The sequence below is a fragment of the Meleagris gallopavo genome, chromosome 13 (assembly GCF_905368555.1).
Source record: "Meleagris gallopavo chromosome 13, MGAL_WU_HG_1.1, whole genome shotgun sequence".
NCBI classification, from domain to species: Eukaryota; Metazoa; Chordata; class Aves; order Galliformes; family Phasianidae; genus Meleagris; species Meleagris gallopavo.
Genome location: NC_139416.1, coordinates 2,706,065 through 2,724,162, shown reverse-complemented (window position 1 = coordinate 2,724,162; position 18,098 = coordinate 2,706,065). Strand labels below are relative to the sequence as shown.

Sequence of the window (18,098 nt, the reverse complement as noted above, 5' to 3'; positions counted from 1 at the left end):
GTACTTCTTCAAACCTGGTCCATTTCTATTTATAGCACTATCTGTTTCACTCTGTAGCCCTACTGACCCAATACATCTAATGAAACCAGGTTAAACACAAAATTGTTCACAAAGCCAAAGAATTAAAGGCATCTTTGGAACTTAACTCTGGACAAAATCAGCTCCCAGAAAGAAGCCAAGCTTACATCCTACACTTAAGTTAGACATGTATCCATATCCCCACGTAGAAAGATATGGTACTGAAAGATTTATCAATGTTCTCTGCAGAATTGGATGGTCCTCACCATGGAAGAGCATTATTTCATATCAGTGATATTAAAAGAATGCTGCTAAATTACCTAGAAATTAAAATTTGGTGCTGAATACATGTGGATAAGTGATCAATTTTCTGCCACATTATCTTATTTAAAAGTGCTCATTTTGACTTCTATGGCATCTTTAGACTGCAGGAAGTCAAGTCACACCTGGTCCAGCCAAGAATTAAGACTCCAAACCCAACAGGTGACACCTGATTTAATATGAAGCCTGTCAAAAGAAAGCCTAACAGCCTCCATGTTCTAGATGAGTCCTTTGCAAAAGAGGTGTGGAGCTCCATTTTTATACACACATACACAAATACACACACATTAGTGTTTGTCTCTTCCACAGAAAGAAGATTCTAACTGTTGCTTTGCCAGAGAATATGCTTAATTTAAAATAAACAAACAAACAAACTACTACAACAACAACCTTATGCAGGAGTGACATCTTTTGGTCATGATTAAAAGGAACACTTTCAGGAATAATTTAGAAAAAAAAAAGTCATTTTAGCTCACCTAGATTCCTATATTCCAATATACTCCCTTGAACTTGAATTACTCATACATAGCTGTCCATGAGAAACAGCAAAGATACACTCCACAGAATTTTATAATGTGCTGTTTGAGATAAAAAGTTTTATCTGAGTCATACAAGTTGAACTGCTTACATCCCCTTTGCTAAAACCTGTATAATTAGATGTGCCCTCCCTCTCTCTTAAGGCCCCATTATTTCTAAGATAATAAGTTCTGACTCTGACAAGCATGCATCTCTATGCAAAACAGGAGCTTAACATCTACTTCAGGTCTCTTTTGCAAACTTATTCTTTAAGCTATGTAAAAGATCTCCTCCAACAGCGAGTTGCCAGAATGAAAAGTAGGACAGCATAGGCTCCATTACAGGCATGTGGCTCTTACATACAGATGTGTATGTAAGGATCTGTCTTTGTACAGAATTATGCATAGGGACAAGTTAAACTAGGAAGTCTCACCAGATCAGTTGAGCTTCTGTGTTTGTTTGTCTAATAACTCAGGCTTTCTAAATTTATGAAATTGAGGTTTCTAAATTTCACATCATTATTTCTCAAAGCTTTGCTTTGGATCCTGAAAATGATCACATTTTCATTACATTTTACTAGCATTATGAATTTTGAGAACAACGGTTTATCAGACAGGTTGACAAAAGGAATTTATCTACCTCAATGTACCAGTGACACTAAGATCTTCAGACTTGCACATATAGCAGTTTTATGTTGTAGAAACAACTCAAATAGCAACTATAAAGTGCTTTTTTCCTTCAATGCATAAACATCAGAGCTCATTTTCATGCAAACTCCCCTACTTCGACATATGTTCTTGGTCAACTGAAGAAGATACTAAACTTTCCTCCCTAATTATAGCTCTCCTAGCAATGAGACCACACACTTGTTCACTGCAAAGTGCAGCCTAAACATGCATCTCATGCGCCTCAACTTAAGCCAGACTACTTATCACCATATGAGATATTCAGACTTGTGTTTAGAAAAAAAAATACAAAATAATCATTACTTATTACACATTACTGTAAGTCATAAGATCAGAGCTTTATCTGTCTTTTAGGCCTTTGGTGTGAGTTATTCTTTGCTTGTAGCACACGTCACAAAATGATGTGTCTTCTTCCTGCTAAGAGAAGCATCAAACACAAACGAAAAACCAAAACAGCCTCTCTGAAAATGGTCCACTACATCTTCAGCTTCAACATGCAAAGATATTGCAGGCCTTGGAGACTGATTTCACAGAGTGCTCTCTACAATTTATCACCAGAGAACAGCCTCAACCAAGCATATACTTGCAGGTGCAGTTCCTGGAATGAGATTTCCATTGTCTGCCCTGTGAATTTGCCATCTCCCCATCCTTGAAGATACACAAGAGTCAACTGGACACAGTCCTGGGCAACCTGCTCTAGCTGCCCCTGCCTTAAGGGGTTGAACTAGAAAATATACGTAAGTCAGCTCCAACCTCAGCTATTCTATGACTCCGATCTCTTAGGGCTCTTTGTTTTGTCTACTCTGCAGTTACACAAGAGTTTGTTACATCAGTGTCACCTTAGCACATACGTGGAGTTTGTGTGCATCTTGAGAGGAAGGGTGAGATGCAGCAGAGTTTGATAAAAATAACTCTTCTGCTACCAAACATAAGCAAGATTGGAGCACTGCTGAAAAACAAACACCCAGGGAAGTCTCCCATAAGAATTAAAGGCTTTAACAGCATGAGAAATCTCACGAGTAACAGCTCATCCGTTTGGTATATAAAACTTGAACATACACACCATATCCATGTGTGACATGATGACTTTGGAATATGCTCTCACCTGGACTTTGTGCCTTCGACTCAACACCCACAAGGGTTTCACATTTATTTACAATACTCTCCACTGGCAGTTTTCTACTCCTTCACTCTTCAAACCTTGTTGATAATGTCAGCTTTACCCATGCAATGGTGGAATTTAAAGCATGTCAATACTACTGGAAAGTGTGCAGACTGCTTTTCAGCAGTATTTACAAGTATGATAACCCTTTATTGTGCTAGGTAACTTTTTAAACAGTGAACCCTATAGTAAGCCATTGCCTTTGTTCATCTGTTAACTGCTACTCCACATGGCTGATAATGGATGCATGGTGACCTTGTACTGAAACTGCTGTATGGAGAAAAAACAACACTTAAGCCAACAAGCTGCAGTTGATTTCCCCCCCCCCTCCAGTAACATAGAAGTTACTACATTTAGATACCATTTAAGCGTGAAAAAAGAATTGCTTCTGGGCTTCATTTCTCTGTGGAGAAAACTTGAAGAAGATGACACAAGCAGCCCAGGTCCACTCACCAGAAATGCTAGAAAACAATATTGCCAGTTTGATTTTACTCTCTTCAACACCAATGCCTGAGATTACTCAGTGACTGAAAACTAGCCTGGACAAAGGTGTGGCTTTCATTTCTAGCATGCCACAGATGGTCAAACAGTGCTCAGCATGATCACCTATAGTATGAAGGTACTGAAATGGTATGAAATAACTGAGTAATCAATCACAATGGCCACCATAGGCATACCTGAGATGGTATACCACCATTGGTCCATGTATTGCCCACAGTTGGCACAGTTTCCATCCAACTTTGGAATTCCAAAGCGTAAGAACAGGTTTGCCTACCTCAGTCCCAAGGAGCTGCAGGAAAGGGCACCCAGCTTGCAAGCACTGCAAGCTGGTTTCCACTCAAGTCTTCTGTGCAACTTCTTTCTACCTGCTAGCCTTGTCATTTTGTATTCTTTCCTGAACAGAGTTTCAACAACAGCAAACCAGGTACCACACACCTCCTGCTGCTGATGTTTTTGCAACACAGTTTCATCTAGTGCCTGTATAGACACAAACCCTTCCTGTTTCCTTTCTCATATTCAAAAAACAACACTTCTCCATACGTGGCACAAACTTCTACCAACAAAGATAGTGGGATTAAAGCCTCAATCAACATCTGCCTGGAGTTCTGCCATAAATTCCAAACACAGTAAGCCTTCAAAACAACAAGCAGTTAATAAATAAATACAGGATAACTATTTTTAAAGCTATCTGAAGATACTCATTTTCATCCTTGGTTGCTGGGAATTTGAAATGTCAATAAATAATACCACTCTGTCCTCACTGCCATCACAGTGGTCACCATAGAGTTGTAAAGTCAGGGAGCTGCACAGCCACATACACCTCTTAGTATGATGGTAAGAGTTCAAGGGAAAAAATTCCAGTTGATCATTCTTCCCATTCAACAAATACTTTTAAATTCATCATATTCTTTCACAGTTACACGGAGAGGTTGTACATTTAGCTTAGATGAAGCTAACCTGCCATGGGTTTTCTGCATAAAAAACCTTTTTTTTTTTTTTTTTTTTTTCCTCCTTTCTCCCCCTCTTCTTAAGACTGGTTCAGTAACCAGTATAATATAAATACAGAAACAAAGCAATGGTTGTCATGGATTGTCTGTCCCAGGGACAGCTTGTACAGCATCAAAAATATTGCTGAGACTCAACATCAGAAACTTTACACTTTTGAAACAGTCTATACCTTATTTATTTCCTTGCCTCATTTTAACTGGACCTGGGCCTTTGTGTCACAAAGCAAACAACAACTACCTAAAAGTTTAGTTTTTCCTAGGAAAGAATGCCCTCTGCCAAGTCAAAGACTTGTCCAAACCCACACCACTTGAGGATTTTATGACCATATTTGATTAATTATTTCTCAGATAGAAGTTTGCAGCCCTAGCTTGTTTGCATGCTTTCCAGCTACAGTATCTACAGCATCTAATTCAGGTAATGCATTACGCATAAAAGGGGAGAGCGTGGTTCAGGCCACCTAAATGTCACAGCAATCAGGTCACAGCTTTTATCTTCAAAAGCACGGTCTGTTTTAATAAGAGAGTGCTGAAATGTGAACAGGACCAGAAGTTGGTCTTGTGTGAGACAAAAGAAGCCCAGTCCAGCAGTGTAAGAACTGCAGTTTCTGGACTTACTTTACAACTGTATCATGTGTCAGGGAACCGACCAATAAGAAACACTTGCAGAGAAAAAGCAGGTTGTTTTTCTGTTTAAATTAAGCCCTATGGAAGAGGCCACCAGAAAGCAATAATAAACAAAATGCAGAAAAATTACAAACCTTGCAGATCACCTTAGCATGTGTCTGTGTGGGTTATTCACAAGTCTGTCTTTTTACAAAAGATAAGATTCAGGAAACCTGAAATATTTGCAGCAACAACAACAATCCATATTCTGTCAACCTTTTACCTATATTTCAAACAGGATTATGATGGTGCCTCACACTCCTCATAGGCTGCTGGCTGTCAGCTCAGCTCAAAGAACAACTCACTGCAGCCTGAAAGAAAATGCTGAACATACCTCCTGAACTCTAGGTTTTAATATGATGCAACTAGCATTTCCTAAATTTTTTTATTTCATCACAAGCTCTCTTCACAGTATTCTATACGACCCCCACTCTCTCTTACCTCTGTTTCAAGGACAAACTTTCAATAGCAATGTGATCTTTAGCACTGGCTCTATTGACTGTAAGGCATGGTGCCGCTCTGTTTACTCAACACTACCTCACTGTTTGTAGTGCAAGCTTAACCAGTTGTAGAACAGCCAATGCCTTTAACATTAAATGCTGATTTCTGTTATTTTTCCCTTTTTTTTTTTTTTTTTTTTTTTTTAAGTTTTTTTGCAGTAATGACCAAGGAAAGAAAAGGAAATATAAAGACATACATATTATCCACAATTCTCTTTTCAAGATTCTTTCATACTCCTTTAACCCGTACAGTAAGAATATAATACAAGTAATTCTTGCTCAAACTTACAAACATGAGCAAAGAAAGTAAAACTTCCATGAAACTGCTCCAAGTTTTCCCTTTCTTGTTCATGCCATTATGAAAGCAAAAATGAGAAGCAGACCTCTAAGCCAGCTAACCTTTAGCCTCTGAAATGTTGAAGTCACAGATTGGAGCAACAAGGCCACGCATGAAATATTAAGTTTGAGAAAAGGACAAGTGAAAATAAGCAAAACAATTACCTCTAAGATTTGAGCAGTCCACTTACATTGGGCTTTCCAAGGGATTCAAACCTACCCAATGCAGAACAAGAACATGAATGGTGGCGTTATTTAAATGCTGTTTAGTCTCAGAGAACTGCGTTCTCTTTCCCAGGTAGCTTTTTGCTTATGAAACTCTGTGACTGAGCAGGCTTGATAGGAATTGTATAGAATATGAAGCAAACCACACAGCTCCTTGTGATCAGTTATTTCTATCCGAGGTGTGAGTGGAGCAGTGGGAGATGATTTATATTCTCTTGTATTTCTTTATGTATATCACAATTGCAGCAGCTTTCTTCTTCTGCCTTAGATATTCACCGTCCTTTAACAATATTTATAATAAGCAGAAGTTCATCGTGTAACAATTTGTGATATAAGGAGTAACAGTGGCCACTACACTCAACCAACCAACCAAGGAAATCCCTAAGCTCTTTCAGTCACATTCTTGTAAGTGCAATGCATCTGCCAGCTCTCAAACACCCCCACACCAATCCAACAGTTACTCAAGATATTTCATGTATTATACATCACTTTGTGACTCCCTTCAGCTGCAAAGGACTCCCAGATTAACACACAACAAAATCTACTTACAAAGAGAAGTTTCCATAACGGTTTTTCCTATTTTCCTGGTTGCATAATAACTTTTTTTTTTTTTTTTTTTTAGTGCAATTCACTGCAACAGAATTACTTATCAGGAACATCATTCCAACTAAATTTGTGTAAACACAACTGATTTCACACACTGCAAACACCTTCACAATTCATTAATACATTAAAGAATATGTTAAATTTCTCTAAAAATCAGAGAAAACACAACTAATTAACTTTGGTTTCAGCTCAGTAAGAATGATAATACTGACAGCTCATGGCCCTGAAATTGAGTAATAGAAGCTTTTTCATTTAAGAAAAAGGGTACCCAGCTTCACCACAGAAGCCAAGTTCTTTGAAAAAGAGAATAAAAACAATTCCTTAATCTTGACATTAAGTTTCCTTCCAATATTTTAGCACTAACACAATATCCCTTTCTCAGCACATTTTGCCCCTCTCTTGTATGGCACAGTAGCCATGGGAAAGAAAAACCCAAGTGTAGTGTTTTTAAACTGAAGTTTGGGAAAAGTGATGGCTTTTTCTTCTTTTCACAAGTTACAAATGCTCACAAACAGTGAGCACATTAACATTTCAATTCCCAATAATTTCCATTGTAATATTTACCTTACATACCACAAGGTTCACAGCATGTGGATTTAATGAATAAGGGACAGATTAGTAAAGCAGTTGCTTATAACAAAGCAAGACAGAGGTTACCATATAGAAGTATATTGGAGCAAGTTGTGAACAGTTTAAAGAATACCAGCATGTTTATCAAAGCAGTGCAACAAGGTTTCCAGAACAAATGTGGCTTCTGATCCAGTATCTACTGAGGATACATACACAAAATTGCCTTTCAAAGTATTGATATCTTCCTGTCTTGAAATGAGCATGTAGGTGGCAGAAATTAATAAGAAAGGTAAACAACAATATGGTATCCTCACAGTCTTCATGAAAAGCAGCAACAGTTACAAAAAATATATATATTTCTAGAGCAGTAGAGGGAATAAGATTTACAACAGGGAAGAAAAAAAGACCATTTACCAAGATCTATACGAGGACAACACCAAATCACTAAACTTGCTAAGAATTTTAAAAGCAGCAAAGTAAGTTAGTTGAGACCAATGCAATTAACACATCCACAGGTTTTCAATTCATTGTTCCCATTTTTTTTGTAAAGATTTTTAATAAAGACAAATCTTTAATTATTCTTCTGAATTTCAAATACATACATAAGTCCCACTTCCAGGGAATAAAATCACATGGCATCTGCTTTTTCCTCTCTCACTTGAGGCTACTAAAATGGCCCTAGATTAAAACTTGCTTGCTACAGTAAGCATTTCACCACGCAATTTTGCACATGCCAGACACAGAGATCCACAGCCACTTAGACGCTTTGTTAATAATCTTAAACTATTTGATACTCCATTTTCCTAATTACGATCCCACCAGTTGTAACTATTCCACTTGTACGCAGTACTTCCATTTTAGCCTGTTGGTTTTAGCCTTCTGGCTTCTCCAGAAAGACTGCCAAACAGATAGAGGAACAGAGAGAGGAATCACTCACATTCATAAACTTTAGATGGTAACAATTTGCTAAGGAGATGCCACAGATACAAACGCGAGAAAAGACTATTTTTTATTCTATTTTTGTTTCTAACTGAAAGACACAGAAGCACCAATTTTAACCATAAGAAGCATAAAACAATCAGTACAGAGCTGACATTATGTAAATAGTTACTCCTGAACAAATCAAATCACAATCAGCATTTTTATAGCACTGGCCACAGCTCTGCTTTGCTAGCAACATCAACTCCTGTCAGCATCTGTGTGTCACTCTTAAATCTAAGTGCTCAGCAGAGTGCTGCAACACGCTGACAGAAGTGTTGCTGTCATTTGGAAGCACCCAGCCACACAAGACCTGCTGCATATTAACCTAAGGGTGTTTTTGTTTTAATAAAAATTCTGTGCAAACTGATGCAAGAACAGCACAGCCCTCCCACAAGCTGTGACAAGGGCCAGATTAAGTGCCAGTGCACGTTTGCAGACATTAAGAGGATCCACAGGGAATTTTCTAAACTGCTTCTATGTTAACGTGTAAGGACTGGTAGAACCACTGCATGTATTTATTATTAAAATAGTAGAATCCAAGTCCTTTATTCTTCCTCTATTATCCTTCTGACAGTTTTGAAAGCCCTGAAAATAGTTCATTAACACATTTCCAAGGACTTTTTCAGTAACTACTTATGGCAAGTAACAAAACAAAGTTCAAGAATTTTGAGGGTCACATATTCACCACCAGCAACGCTTTCATTAACAAGCTTCTACCCCGTGCTTTATCATCTTCCAGAGGCTTTTTAAAAGTTGCAAATACAATTTCAAGAGAAGTTCCAGTATTTGGTATAACACAGCAGTGAGGACACTGCAAACTGCTAGCGATACAGCTCTAAACATTGAACAAAGTCAGGCACTTCAAGCCATTCTGAGCAGCCTTCCTCCACACCCGCAATTGTAGTGTTTATTTTCTATACATGCTCATCCATCTCATCCCAGTGAGAGAATTAGCACTAATGTTTAACTTCACTGGAACGAGCAGCAGCATCCACTGCCACAAGAAGCCTCCTCAGGTCAAATCATTCACCTCTAATGAATATTGCCATCTCCCTTCATTTTGAGAGAAGGAAGAAGATAGCCTGTCTAACTGGGAATACCACATTTTTATGCTTTCAGAGAAACTAATACACAGCTTTAGACAAATTTCTTTATTTAATCCTCTGGTCATTCTAAAGTGAAATGCACCTAAGCAAAGCAAGGTTTAAATACTCTAGGAATTCAGATAAAAGTTGCAGCCTTCAGATAGGTTAAGGTTAGATTCTTTTTTTCCATAAAAGCTAACAGAGCACAAATTATATGTGTATGCATATTTATACATCGTTATAGATATAAAACACAGAGATAGTTTCTTCTATTAACTCTCAACTATTTAAGAGAACAGATTTTAGTGCTTTAATGATAACTTAGGGGGAGCTGAGTAGCACAGAGAATCTGTAATAGTAAAAAAATTTTTTTACCAAGATCACTACCAACAGAATTACTAGAGCTCTTTCACTTGCTATCCATTTTCATTACTAAACAGAAAAACTCCAAACTGCAGAGGCCTGAAGCTACAGGAAGCATTACCACACCCTTACTTCTCCAACATAAAGACTGACAGTATTCCAATATTAGGTGTCAAATCATTTAACTAATGCTCAGCTGAATTTATCAGACAAAACTGGAAGCTATTAGATACTAACACACAGTAAGAACGACACACAAGACTGTAGAGAACACACTCAGCCATCCTGCAGGAGCAGGGCTTTGTGCCTCACCTGCTCTGACAACCTGAAGGCCACCTTCTGTCTTTCAGGAGACCCTCATCACTTCTTGCTGACACAAAACCAAGGCCACACTACAAGCTGCTTGGCATCCCACCTGCCTTAAAGCATTTCTCTCATTTTACCCACGTGCTTGCCCACACCTTGGCACTGTGGCTGTCCCCAGACTACTTATCTGCCACACTGCTCAGGAAGATCCGCTCCAGAGCTGGTATTCAACTCAGAACTGTGCCCTGCTCCATTCCTGCTCCATTTGCAGCCCCCAAACCCTCTGTACTGTCAGAATGCAGAAGAGAGAGGTCCATGTGAGAACCACTAAGTGAAACATGCCACAGAGCTTTTGTGCAACTGCAGCTTGAGAGCACGATGTGGGGGCAGAAATACTTTAAGCTGGCATCACCATCAAACAAGTTGGATCATGAAAGCAACCAAAGGGTGTAGTTTCATGGGATGTAAGCTTGGACAGCAAAGCAGCTTAGAAGATCCCACCCTATCTGCTCATTTCAGTGATCCTGATCATAGCACAGCTTCACAAAAAGCTTTACTGTCACAACAAAAAGAATGGCAAATTATGACATGGGGAGAAAGAAGCTGGCTTCACTGCTGAAGCCAAGTCTTGTGAAACTACACCCTAAATATTTGCTGTGGAAAGAACAGCCTGCTCGGTAACACTTGCCAAAGGTTTCCCAAACACCTGCTTCAAAACTTCCAGACTCAGACCCAGCAAATACTGCAACAAACAGACTCTATCAAGTGTTACATTGGGCCGATACAGTCACCAAATAATCTCAGACTAGAAGACCAGACATAGTACCAAATAAGGAAATAAAATTTAGGCTGTAATCAATTTCAATAAAATATCTTTGAACACAGAAGTATTTATATACTTCTTAGTTCTTGAGTTAGCTAAACTTAAGGTGGTCAAAAACAAAAGAACATGAATTAATCTTCTAATCCAGGAGAACAGCCCAGCATTACCACTAATATACATATGAATCTCTTTGTTTTGCATCCTTATTTTTTGGGTTCATATTTATTTACTACAGATTGGCAGTCAGCATGCATTTTCAGGCTTTATTCTCCAGTCTGAAGCCTAAGAGGTGCATTAAAAAAAATATATATTTAAAAAAATCATTTATCCAAAATGAAAGCGTGACAGCTGGAAAGAAGGAGCCAAGAACAGTTTCTGCTAGCATTTTGTGAAGAGGAGGCTGCAGAACAAGTTTCTCTTTAAAAAGTTGTAACCGGTTTATCAGGTTAGAGGAATTCAGTGGTTCTTCAATCTCTTCCCCCATTTCTTTCCCAACGCTCACCTACCCAGCTTGTTTCTTGCAGAATTTCTTGATACCTCAGAAAATAAACTGTTCCAGCAGCTCAGGTGAACTATCAATAAGCATTCAAACAGGCTTTAGAGAACTAGTACCTTGTTATCACCTGATGAATTTTTGTTTTTACTTTATGCATAGTTTAGCAAAGAGGGGCAAAATGAACAGGTTGGTCATTCTATGTTTAAGAATCCAAATCAAATGCATCACTGCATCCAACACAATGTGATGAAAGATCAGCAAGACTAGGACAGTCTTGCAGACAAATTCTTCATGCTGAAATGTCACTCCACAGATGAAATTCGGATGCTTTCAATGGGTCCAAAGCAGATCCAGCTCTCATGAGAAACTCCCTTTTCATGTATATCGTTCAAAGTAAGAAGGTAATTACAGCTAAATACTGCAGTCAGATTTTCACAATTGTTAGCTCTTCTGAGACTATATTCTTTGTCAGGGTGACATGCAAATAACATCTTGCAAAAGGAAAGTAATATGTCTTAAGGCAAATCGTGCTGATTCAGCCAGGTTTTCTGCATGGGAAGGATTAAGAAATCCACAACACTTTCAACTTCATATTCGATCTTTAACTTAAGAATCCCCATGGCTATAATAAGAGAAGCATTTGAAGATGTTAGCCTTTTTAATGACAGAATCATGGGGATGAGAGAAAGGCAAAGTTCATTCTGGTTTTGCTCCTTTAAAGCAAGCTTCCAATCCTGTGAGGTTTCAGAGAGCAATTTTAAAACTTTTCTTCCCCTATAGTCTTTGAAACTGGGAAACCATAAAGTTACAGCAGTTATTCAGAAAACTCTAAATCACATCCTAAATAAGCCAGCACAATGATTTGAGATCTGACCGAAGTAATTTAGTGAGGAAGTCCTAGAAATGCAGGAAGTAATGTAGGACACTGCTCCCTTCAGTAAGTACTGTAGGTAACATGTGTTAAGAGGGTTACATCACAGGTTCAAGACAGTTCCAGATATACACTTGAACTTGAGATTTCCTACTCTGTATTAAAAAAAAAAAAACTCACTTTTTTTCCTATTTCGCTTACAACAACACATTTCAGTCAGCAGTTATATGTTCACCATTTGTGGCTCAAAAACTGAGCCAAGTTACAACTTTCACTTTGAACTAAATACATCAAGCAGACTGCTTCAAGGTGAAACTACTATCCTAATATTTGTACATTATGAGGATTCCCTCTTCCCCAACCAAAAGAGCTATCTAAACATTGCACATCACCTGCCAGAACATACAGGTGGATCCCATAAATGCCCTAGCACGTGTAGAATCAAACATTTGTGAGCTTGGACAAAAACAATATTTGAAACCTCGCAGCAAAATGTACACGCACAGTGCAATATAAACGTTGCTTATTTACAGGGCACTGTGATTCAGAATGGCCCTCTGTAAAATTACACAGCAAAAATATATCGGGGAAAACAGCTATTCCAGAATACTGAAGACAAATCCAAGTAATAAGTTGTGTAAGATGCAATCCTGCAAGAATATGAATTACAACTGAAATGATGCAACACTTGTGGAAGTGCTTTGCTAGGGAGTACAGACATAACCACAGTCTATAAGCTATTGGTAGACTCTATCATTCCTGGAAAGTGAACTAAAAATTAAAAGGTCTTCCACAGTCAGTGGAAAAACTCCAGGCCCCCAGAAGTTCATCTACTGTTTATCAGTTATGACTTGCCAAATCAGAATCAAAGAGTGGTTGAGGTTGGAAGATATCTCTGAAGTGCAGACAGAAGACAATGGCTTTACGCTTGGAGAGTCTCACTTCCGTCTACATGCAGAGGCTGAGAACGCAAGGAAAAAGCCAGAAGCAAGCACTGGAACGTTTATTTGTAAGGCTGAGTGTTCAAGTGAGCAATTTGCAGCTGCATCATCAGATTCTCTACCACAACCCAAGCAGGGTGTGGAAAGCTAATTTCACATACTCTATAACATTATCTCAAATCAAGGTACAAACTTACTTCCTTTTCCTCCTCCTTTTCAAATAATCACTTCACCTACCTGTGCTTTGGCTAATCAAAATACTTAAATGAGGGGGAAAAAAAAAATCTACACGTACCTATAAACACCCAAAACATCCTTAAAATACACAGTGCAGTTAAATCATGGATTAATTTAATGGACTTTAAAAAAAAATGCAGAAAAGGATTTTCTGTTAAAAAAATACAGAATTCTACCTTTTGCTACAATTACAGATGAACGGATGAACTAATTCTCCACAAACTCCCATAGAGACAGGAAGCATGGAGGGGCAGGGACACAAGCTGAGGTGAAGGTGTTCTAGGAGACCCAAGACAGAACCAGCTGCATCACAACTGGTACGCAACAATTAACAGCAAAATCACTAGTTGCACAGATATGTCCAACAAAAGGGATAAAATTGTTGTTTTTCAAGAGTCCCTACCACACCTACACACAAAGCTAGTATTTCCTTTTATTTGCTAACGCAGACCCACCTACACTGCAATTTACAGCAATAAGATACAATCTCTCATAAAGTATTGAGTATAATTAAAGTGTGTCTGTTATAAAGGTAAACAGAGTGTACTAGGCTAAGCTGTTCCAGATGTCTTTAGTGCAAGATCTGGGACAAGACCAAACCTGCAGCTGTGCATTTTCTCAGGGGTTATTTTGAAGCTTAAAAAAAAAAATTTTTTTTTTAAGTCACCTCTCGGTCTTAGAATCCAGCAAAACGTGTAATGAACAGCATTCATGGCTGATGTCAAGAAATTCTAAGACACACTGCAGTTACATATTTCTGTTTTTAAAGATATCCACTCCAGAATGAAATGTTTAGCTATTCCATATCAAAGAGGGTTAGGAGTCAGTCTGCCAAGCTATCTGTGTCACCAGAACTTACAGCAACACGAACCTGTTCTACTGCCTAAGCAAGTTTCTTGCTGAAACACACCTACAAGTGACTCAGACAAGGTGTGGAAAGCCAGTCTTATATGTTCCACAAAAATACACTATTGTATTTTTCCACTCGAGCACATTTTCTATGTATAAAAGGGAAAGAAAGTAAAATTTCAGGAACTAAGTACACAGTATTTACATTAAAAGTTTTAAAGCAATTTATGGCCTCTAGAAGTGAAAGGACCACACAAAAATCACAGATCAGTGTGATATAAGTCAGAGAAAAATACAGAAACTGAAGAAACCATCAATTGCTAATTAAGCTCATCAGGAAAACTGATAAAGAACAAAAAGCTTCCGTTTCATGTAAGATAGTTTTTAAAGAATTCATCCAGTTTGAGGAATAACAATTGAGAGATGATTCACACGTTATAGCAACGAGCCTGTAGATTAAAACATGCCACCTGCATTTCAAAAGTTTAAGCAGTACTGCTGTTATCATTCTACTTTAAAAAAAAAAAAGTCTTGGGCAAGAGAAATTTGGAACATAAGTGTACCTATCAGAATAATCAAAAGCCAGAGCTTCTGAGAATCAGCTGGCATTGAACACAACTCTTTCAGAATTCCAGGGCTCCCAATTCAACTGTTTCAGGCCTTGGTTAGGTTAGCTTTATCACAAACACAACAACTTGCTAATGACTTCAAAGTGAAAGACAGTTAAAGTATTTCTTTTACCAAATAGTTGGGTGTCGTCCCCAGATTTCACCCTGAAGAGCCCTGCTCCAAAGAGCAGCATCTCACCTGTTGAAGAACCCGGTCCAGAGGCTCAGCTTTGCCCAGTCCCTCTGGTGTTAAACCACTCACTTCACGACATTGGTCACTTAACTCCAAATTGTCTGCTTTCACCAGGGATTTGTGTAGCGTCCCTACCTAAAAACATTTAAGAAACAAGGGACAAAAGTGAGGAACAAACGAACGAGCTCTTGGCAACAATGCTTTCAGACTGCAGAAAAATCAGAAAGGTGCAGTATCTCTGCCCCGGTAACGATCACAATGAGAAAAAGCATTTGTCGATTTCACAAATCGAAACCTTTCGCCTGGGTTTCTTCCCCTCCCACCCGGGAGAGCCGCGCTGTCTGCTCCGGGCACCAGAGCTGGCCTTCATGGCACTCCGAGCTCATTTTAGAGGGAGCTGCTCAACGTAAGGGGAAAATCACCTAGTGTTAAGGCAGCTTCCCAGATCTCTTCACAAAATGGATCGTTTTATCAAAGCAAACGCGTTCATTTTGTCAAAGCCCTTTATCTCTAGGGATTCTTATCCATAATAGGGCTTTTTCTTTACTTTTTTTTTTTTGGAGGGGGGGGGGAACTGGAACACGTTTTCAGATTAGCATAAACATTAAAGGAATTTAAGGTTCTCTTAAGCGTTAGCCAAACGTCGGTTAAAAAACAACAAAAGCCGCCCGCTGCAGGCCGCCCCGGGCCCGACGGTTACGCCAAGGGCCGCCGGGGCAGCGCGCGCGTCCGAGCCGCAGCCAGCTTTGTGTGGGAACCACCGACGGACCGGCAAGGACCGGGCGGGGGGCGGCGGGAAGCGGCCTGGCTTTCCTTAAAATCGTTACCTCTTCCCTTCAAATGGGAACAGAACCGACAAGGACGGAAGGGCTTTGTGAAGGAGTAACGCGGTGAGCGGAGGGCCGGGCTGCCCTCCCCGGGGTGCATTTGTGAAATGAACAAACGGCAGCCGCCCGCAACGCGCCCTCGCCGGGTGTCGAAGCCATACCTTCTTGCTGGGGAGATCCACAACTTGCCACACCAAGAGAATTAGTTCCCTCTCATCCGAACCCAGTTTAGCCCCATATGCACCAGCTGTTGCCCCAAACAACACCACCAAAGAGTCACTGTGCGAAGCCGTCATGACCACAGGGGGAAACAACTACAATCAAAAGCAGAGGTCAAAAAAAGAGAAAAAAAAGTAAAAGAAAGACACGCAAACGGACAAAAAAAGGAACAACAAAATCCCGCAAAGGTTCACCCCCTACCTCCAAGTGATCGAAGGGGAAAGGAGAGATGAAGAGTCACGGTATTAAGAGGAGAGAAAGAGAAAGAGCTGTTCAGAAGTCAGGTCTTCGGCGACCAAGAAAAAGGAAAACAGAGAAAACTCGCATCTCTACCTGTTCCCGGTGATCTTTTCCCGGGGCCGATTGAGAAGTGAAATTAGCAAGCTGTGGGTTTCTTTCCCTCTGACATCATGGCAGAAGCCCAGCCTGAGCCTGTTTTTTTTTTTTTTTTTTTTTTTAACCCCCCCCCCTTCGCCTCTCCTGAGTTACCTGCCCTTGGCGCGGCTCATTTAACTCTAGTCAATCTCCCAGAGGGACAAGGCCATTGGGTCTTTGGGAAAGGTGTAGGAGGGACAGAGGGAGAATCAACGCCTGGCTGATCTGGCCTGATTGGTTTTTGAGGGAGATCAGAGGAAAACTCCCTTCTGCGGTGCTGCCTGCAGGAAGTGTATCTACCTGCTTGCAGTTCTGTGCGATCCTGGCACGCACGCCCGGGGGCTTCAATGGGGGCCGAGCGCTTCCCCCGGCCCTCTCCTCCTCCTCCTCTTTTTCTGAATTTCAAATCTGGAAAACGTGCACGTGTACTTTCTAAAGCACAACGTGCGTCTTAGCTTTGAAATGCTCAAAACGAAAAATCGTCACCTGCTTCTAATTAATTGCACTTGTGGACGTTGCCGTGTCCGAATTGAGCTATCAGTGCCAGAGTTTACGCGTAACAAAAGGTGTAATTTAGCCCAGGATTTCTTTAGAGGACGTCGCTGGCAGAAAGCACTTTGCATTTTAGGCCCTGTCCTGTATGAGGCTTCAAAGCTGAATCCTATTGGTTTTGAGAAAGCGTATCTGGGAGGATACCCAAAACAGAAAGTCCTGTGCTTTCTATAGAAAATGGCTGGATAAAGGACTATTTCCTTGGCATTAATTACAGTTCAAGATGAGCAGTTTTTCCTCTATAGCTCTTTTCTGTTTCACAGGTGAGATTCTGTAATGGTAAAACACCATCTGGTTTAGCTACCATAGCAATGCTGCTCTAGGCATTTCTGCTGGGTGGCAGCAGTAGGAGAATCTGTAGTGTTAGGGGCCACGAACATTTTTAGAGACACTGTCAAATTCAAATTTATCTCAAAGCAGAAATAACCAAAAAGCCTCTATAATGCTCTGATTACGCTATTACTTCTTCTATTATCAGCACTAATAAATCTCTAACAATTTTTAGAGGACAAATATTGCAAGTTATACATTTTTTTCATTTATTTAAATAGATTTTTAGTTTGTAATTCAATATCAATGTGGGGTTGAAATATACTTTTTGGTGACCAAAAACATTGCTGCTGCTAAGCCACTCCTAACAGAGGGAAAATGCAGATCCAGACATTTAACTGCAACTATCCAATACATTTAAACATTAACATCTCATTTTCTTCCCTTCTTTTAATATATTAGTTTTATAACCGGTCAGTTTTTTATGCTGCTTTAAAGTCTTATGAAGTTATGGACCCAGCTTGGTAGACACCAATTCACATGCTAAAAGCATCACTATTTACATTTATTTCAGTGAAAGTAAACTGCGGTTCAAGGACACATCCTGAAACTCAAACTTACAAGTATTTACCTGGTGGAGACCACGCAGAGAACTTCACAGCACACAGGTGCAGCTCAGTGAACTTCACAAGGTAGCTGTTAAATGCCTCTCAGCTGTTGTCTCTGCTGCTCACGTGCAGCTGAAAAGCAGTCCTGATGATATATCACAGCTGTAAAAGGGGCACATTCCCAAATACACGGAGGTGAAAACTTTAATCTGTCATGTATTTATACTTACATAATAAGAATATATTCTGCAGTGTATTTTCTGGCACTGCTGAATTCACACAATAGCTATGTTTTCTCCATCAGTACCTGTCTAGAAGAGCCTTTTTATACTCCTCCTGGTATACTGGTAATGAAGTAGCTTAACAGCCTGTTTATTGTGTAT

General features: G+C 39.6%; 1 protein-coding gene across 9 annotated transcripts in view; it reads right to left on the bottom strand.

Moving 5' to 3' along the window:
- The window catches only part of ESRP2 (epithelial splicing regulatory protein 2), a 44,716-nt gene extending 26,821 nt beyond the window's left edge, over positions 1–17,895 (bottom strand). For 6 of the 9 annotated variants that reach the window (XR_014886034.1, XR_014886033.1, XR_014886035.1 and 3 more), the window contains exons 1-3: positions 16,244–16,393; positions 15,853–16,005; positions 14,871–14,999 (exon numbers count right to left, since the gene is read on the bottom strand). Coding sequence is in view for 6 of the 9 variants with exons in the window: in XM_085234619.1 (XP_085090745.1) it covers positions 14,871–14,999; positions 15,853–15,987 (264 nt within the window). In the remaining 3 variants the exon portion in view is untranslated. The other 3 variants (XM_085234620.1, XM_085234621.1, XM_085234624.1) reach the window with 3 other exon arrangements.
- Positions 17,896–18,098: the final 203 nt, after the last annotated feature.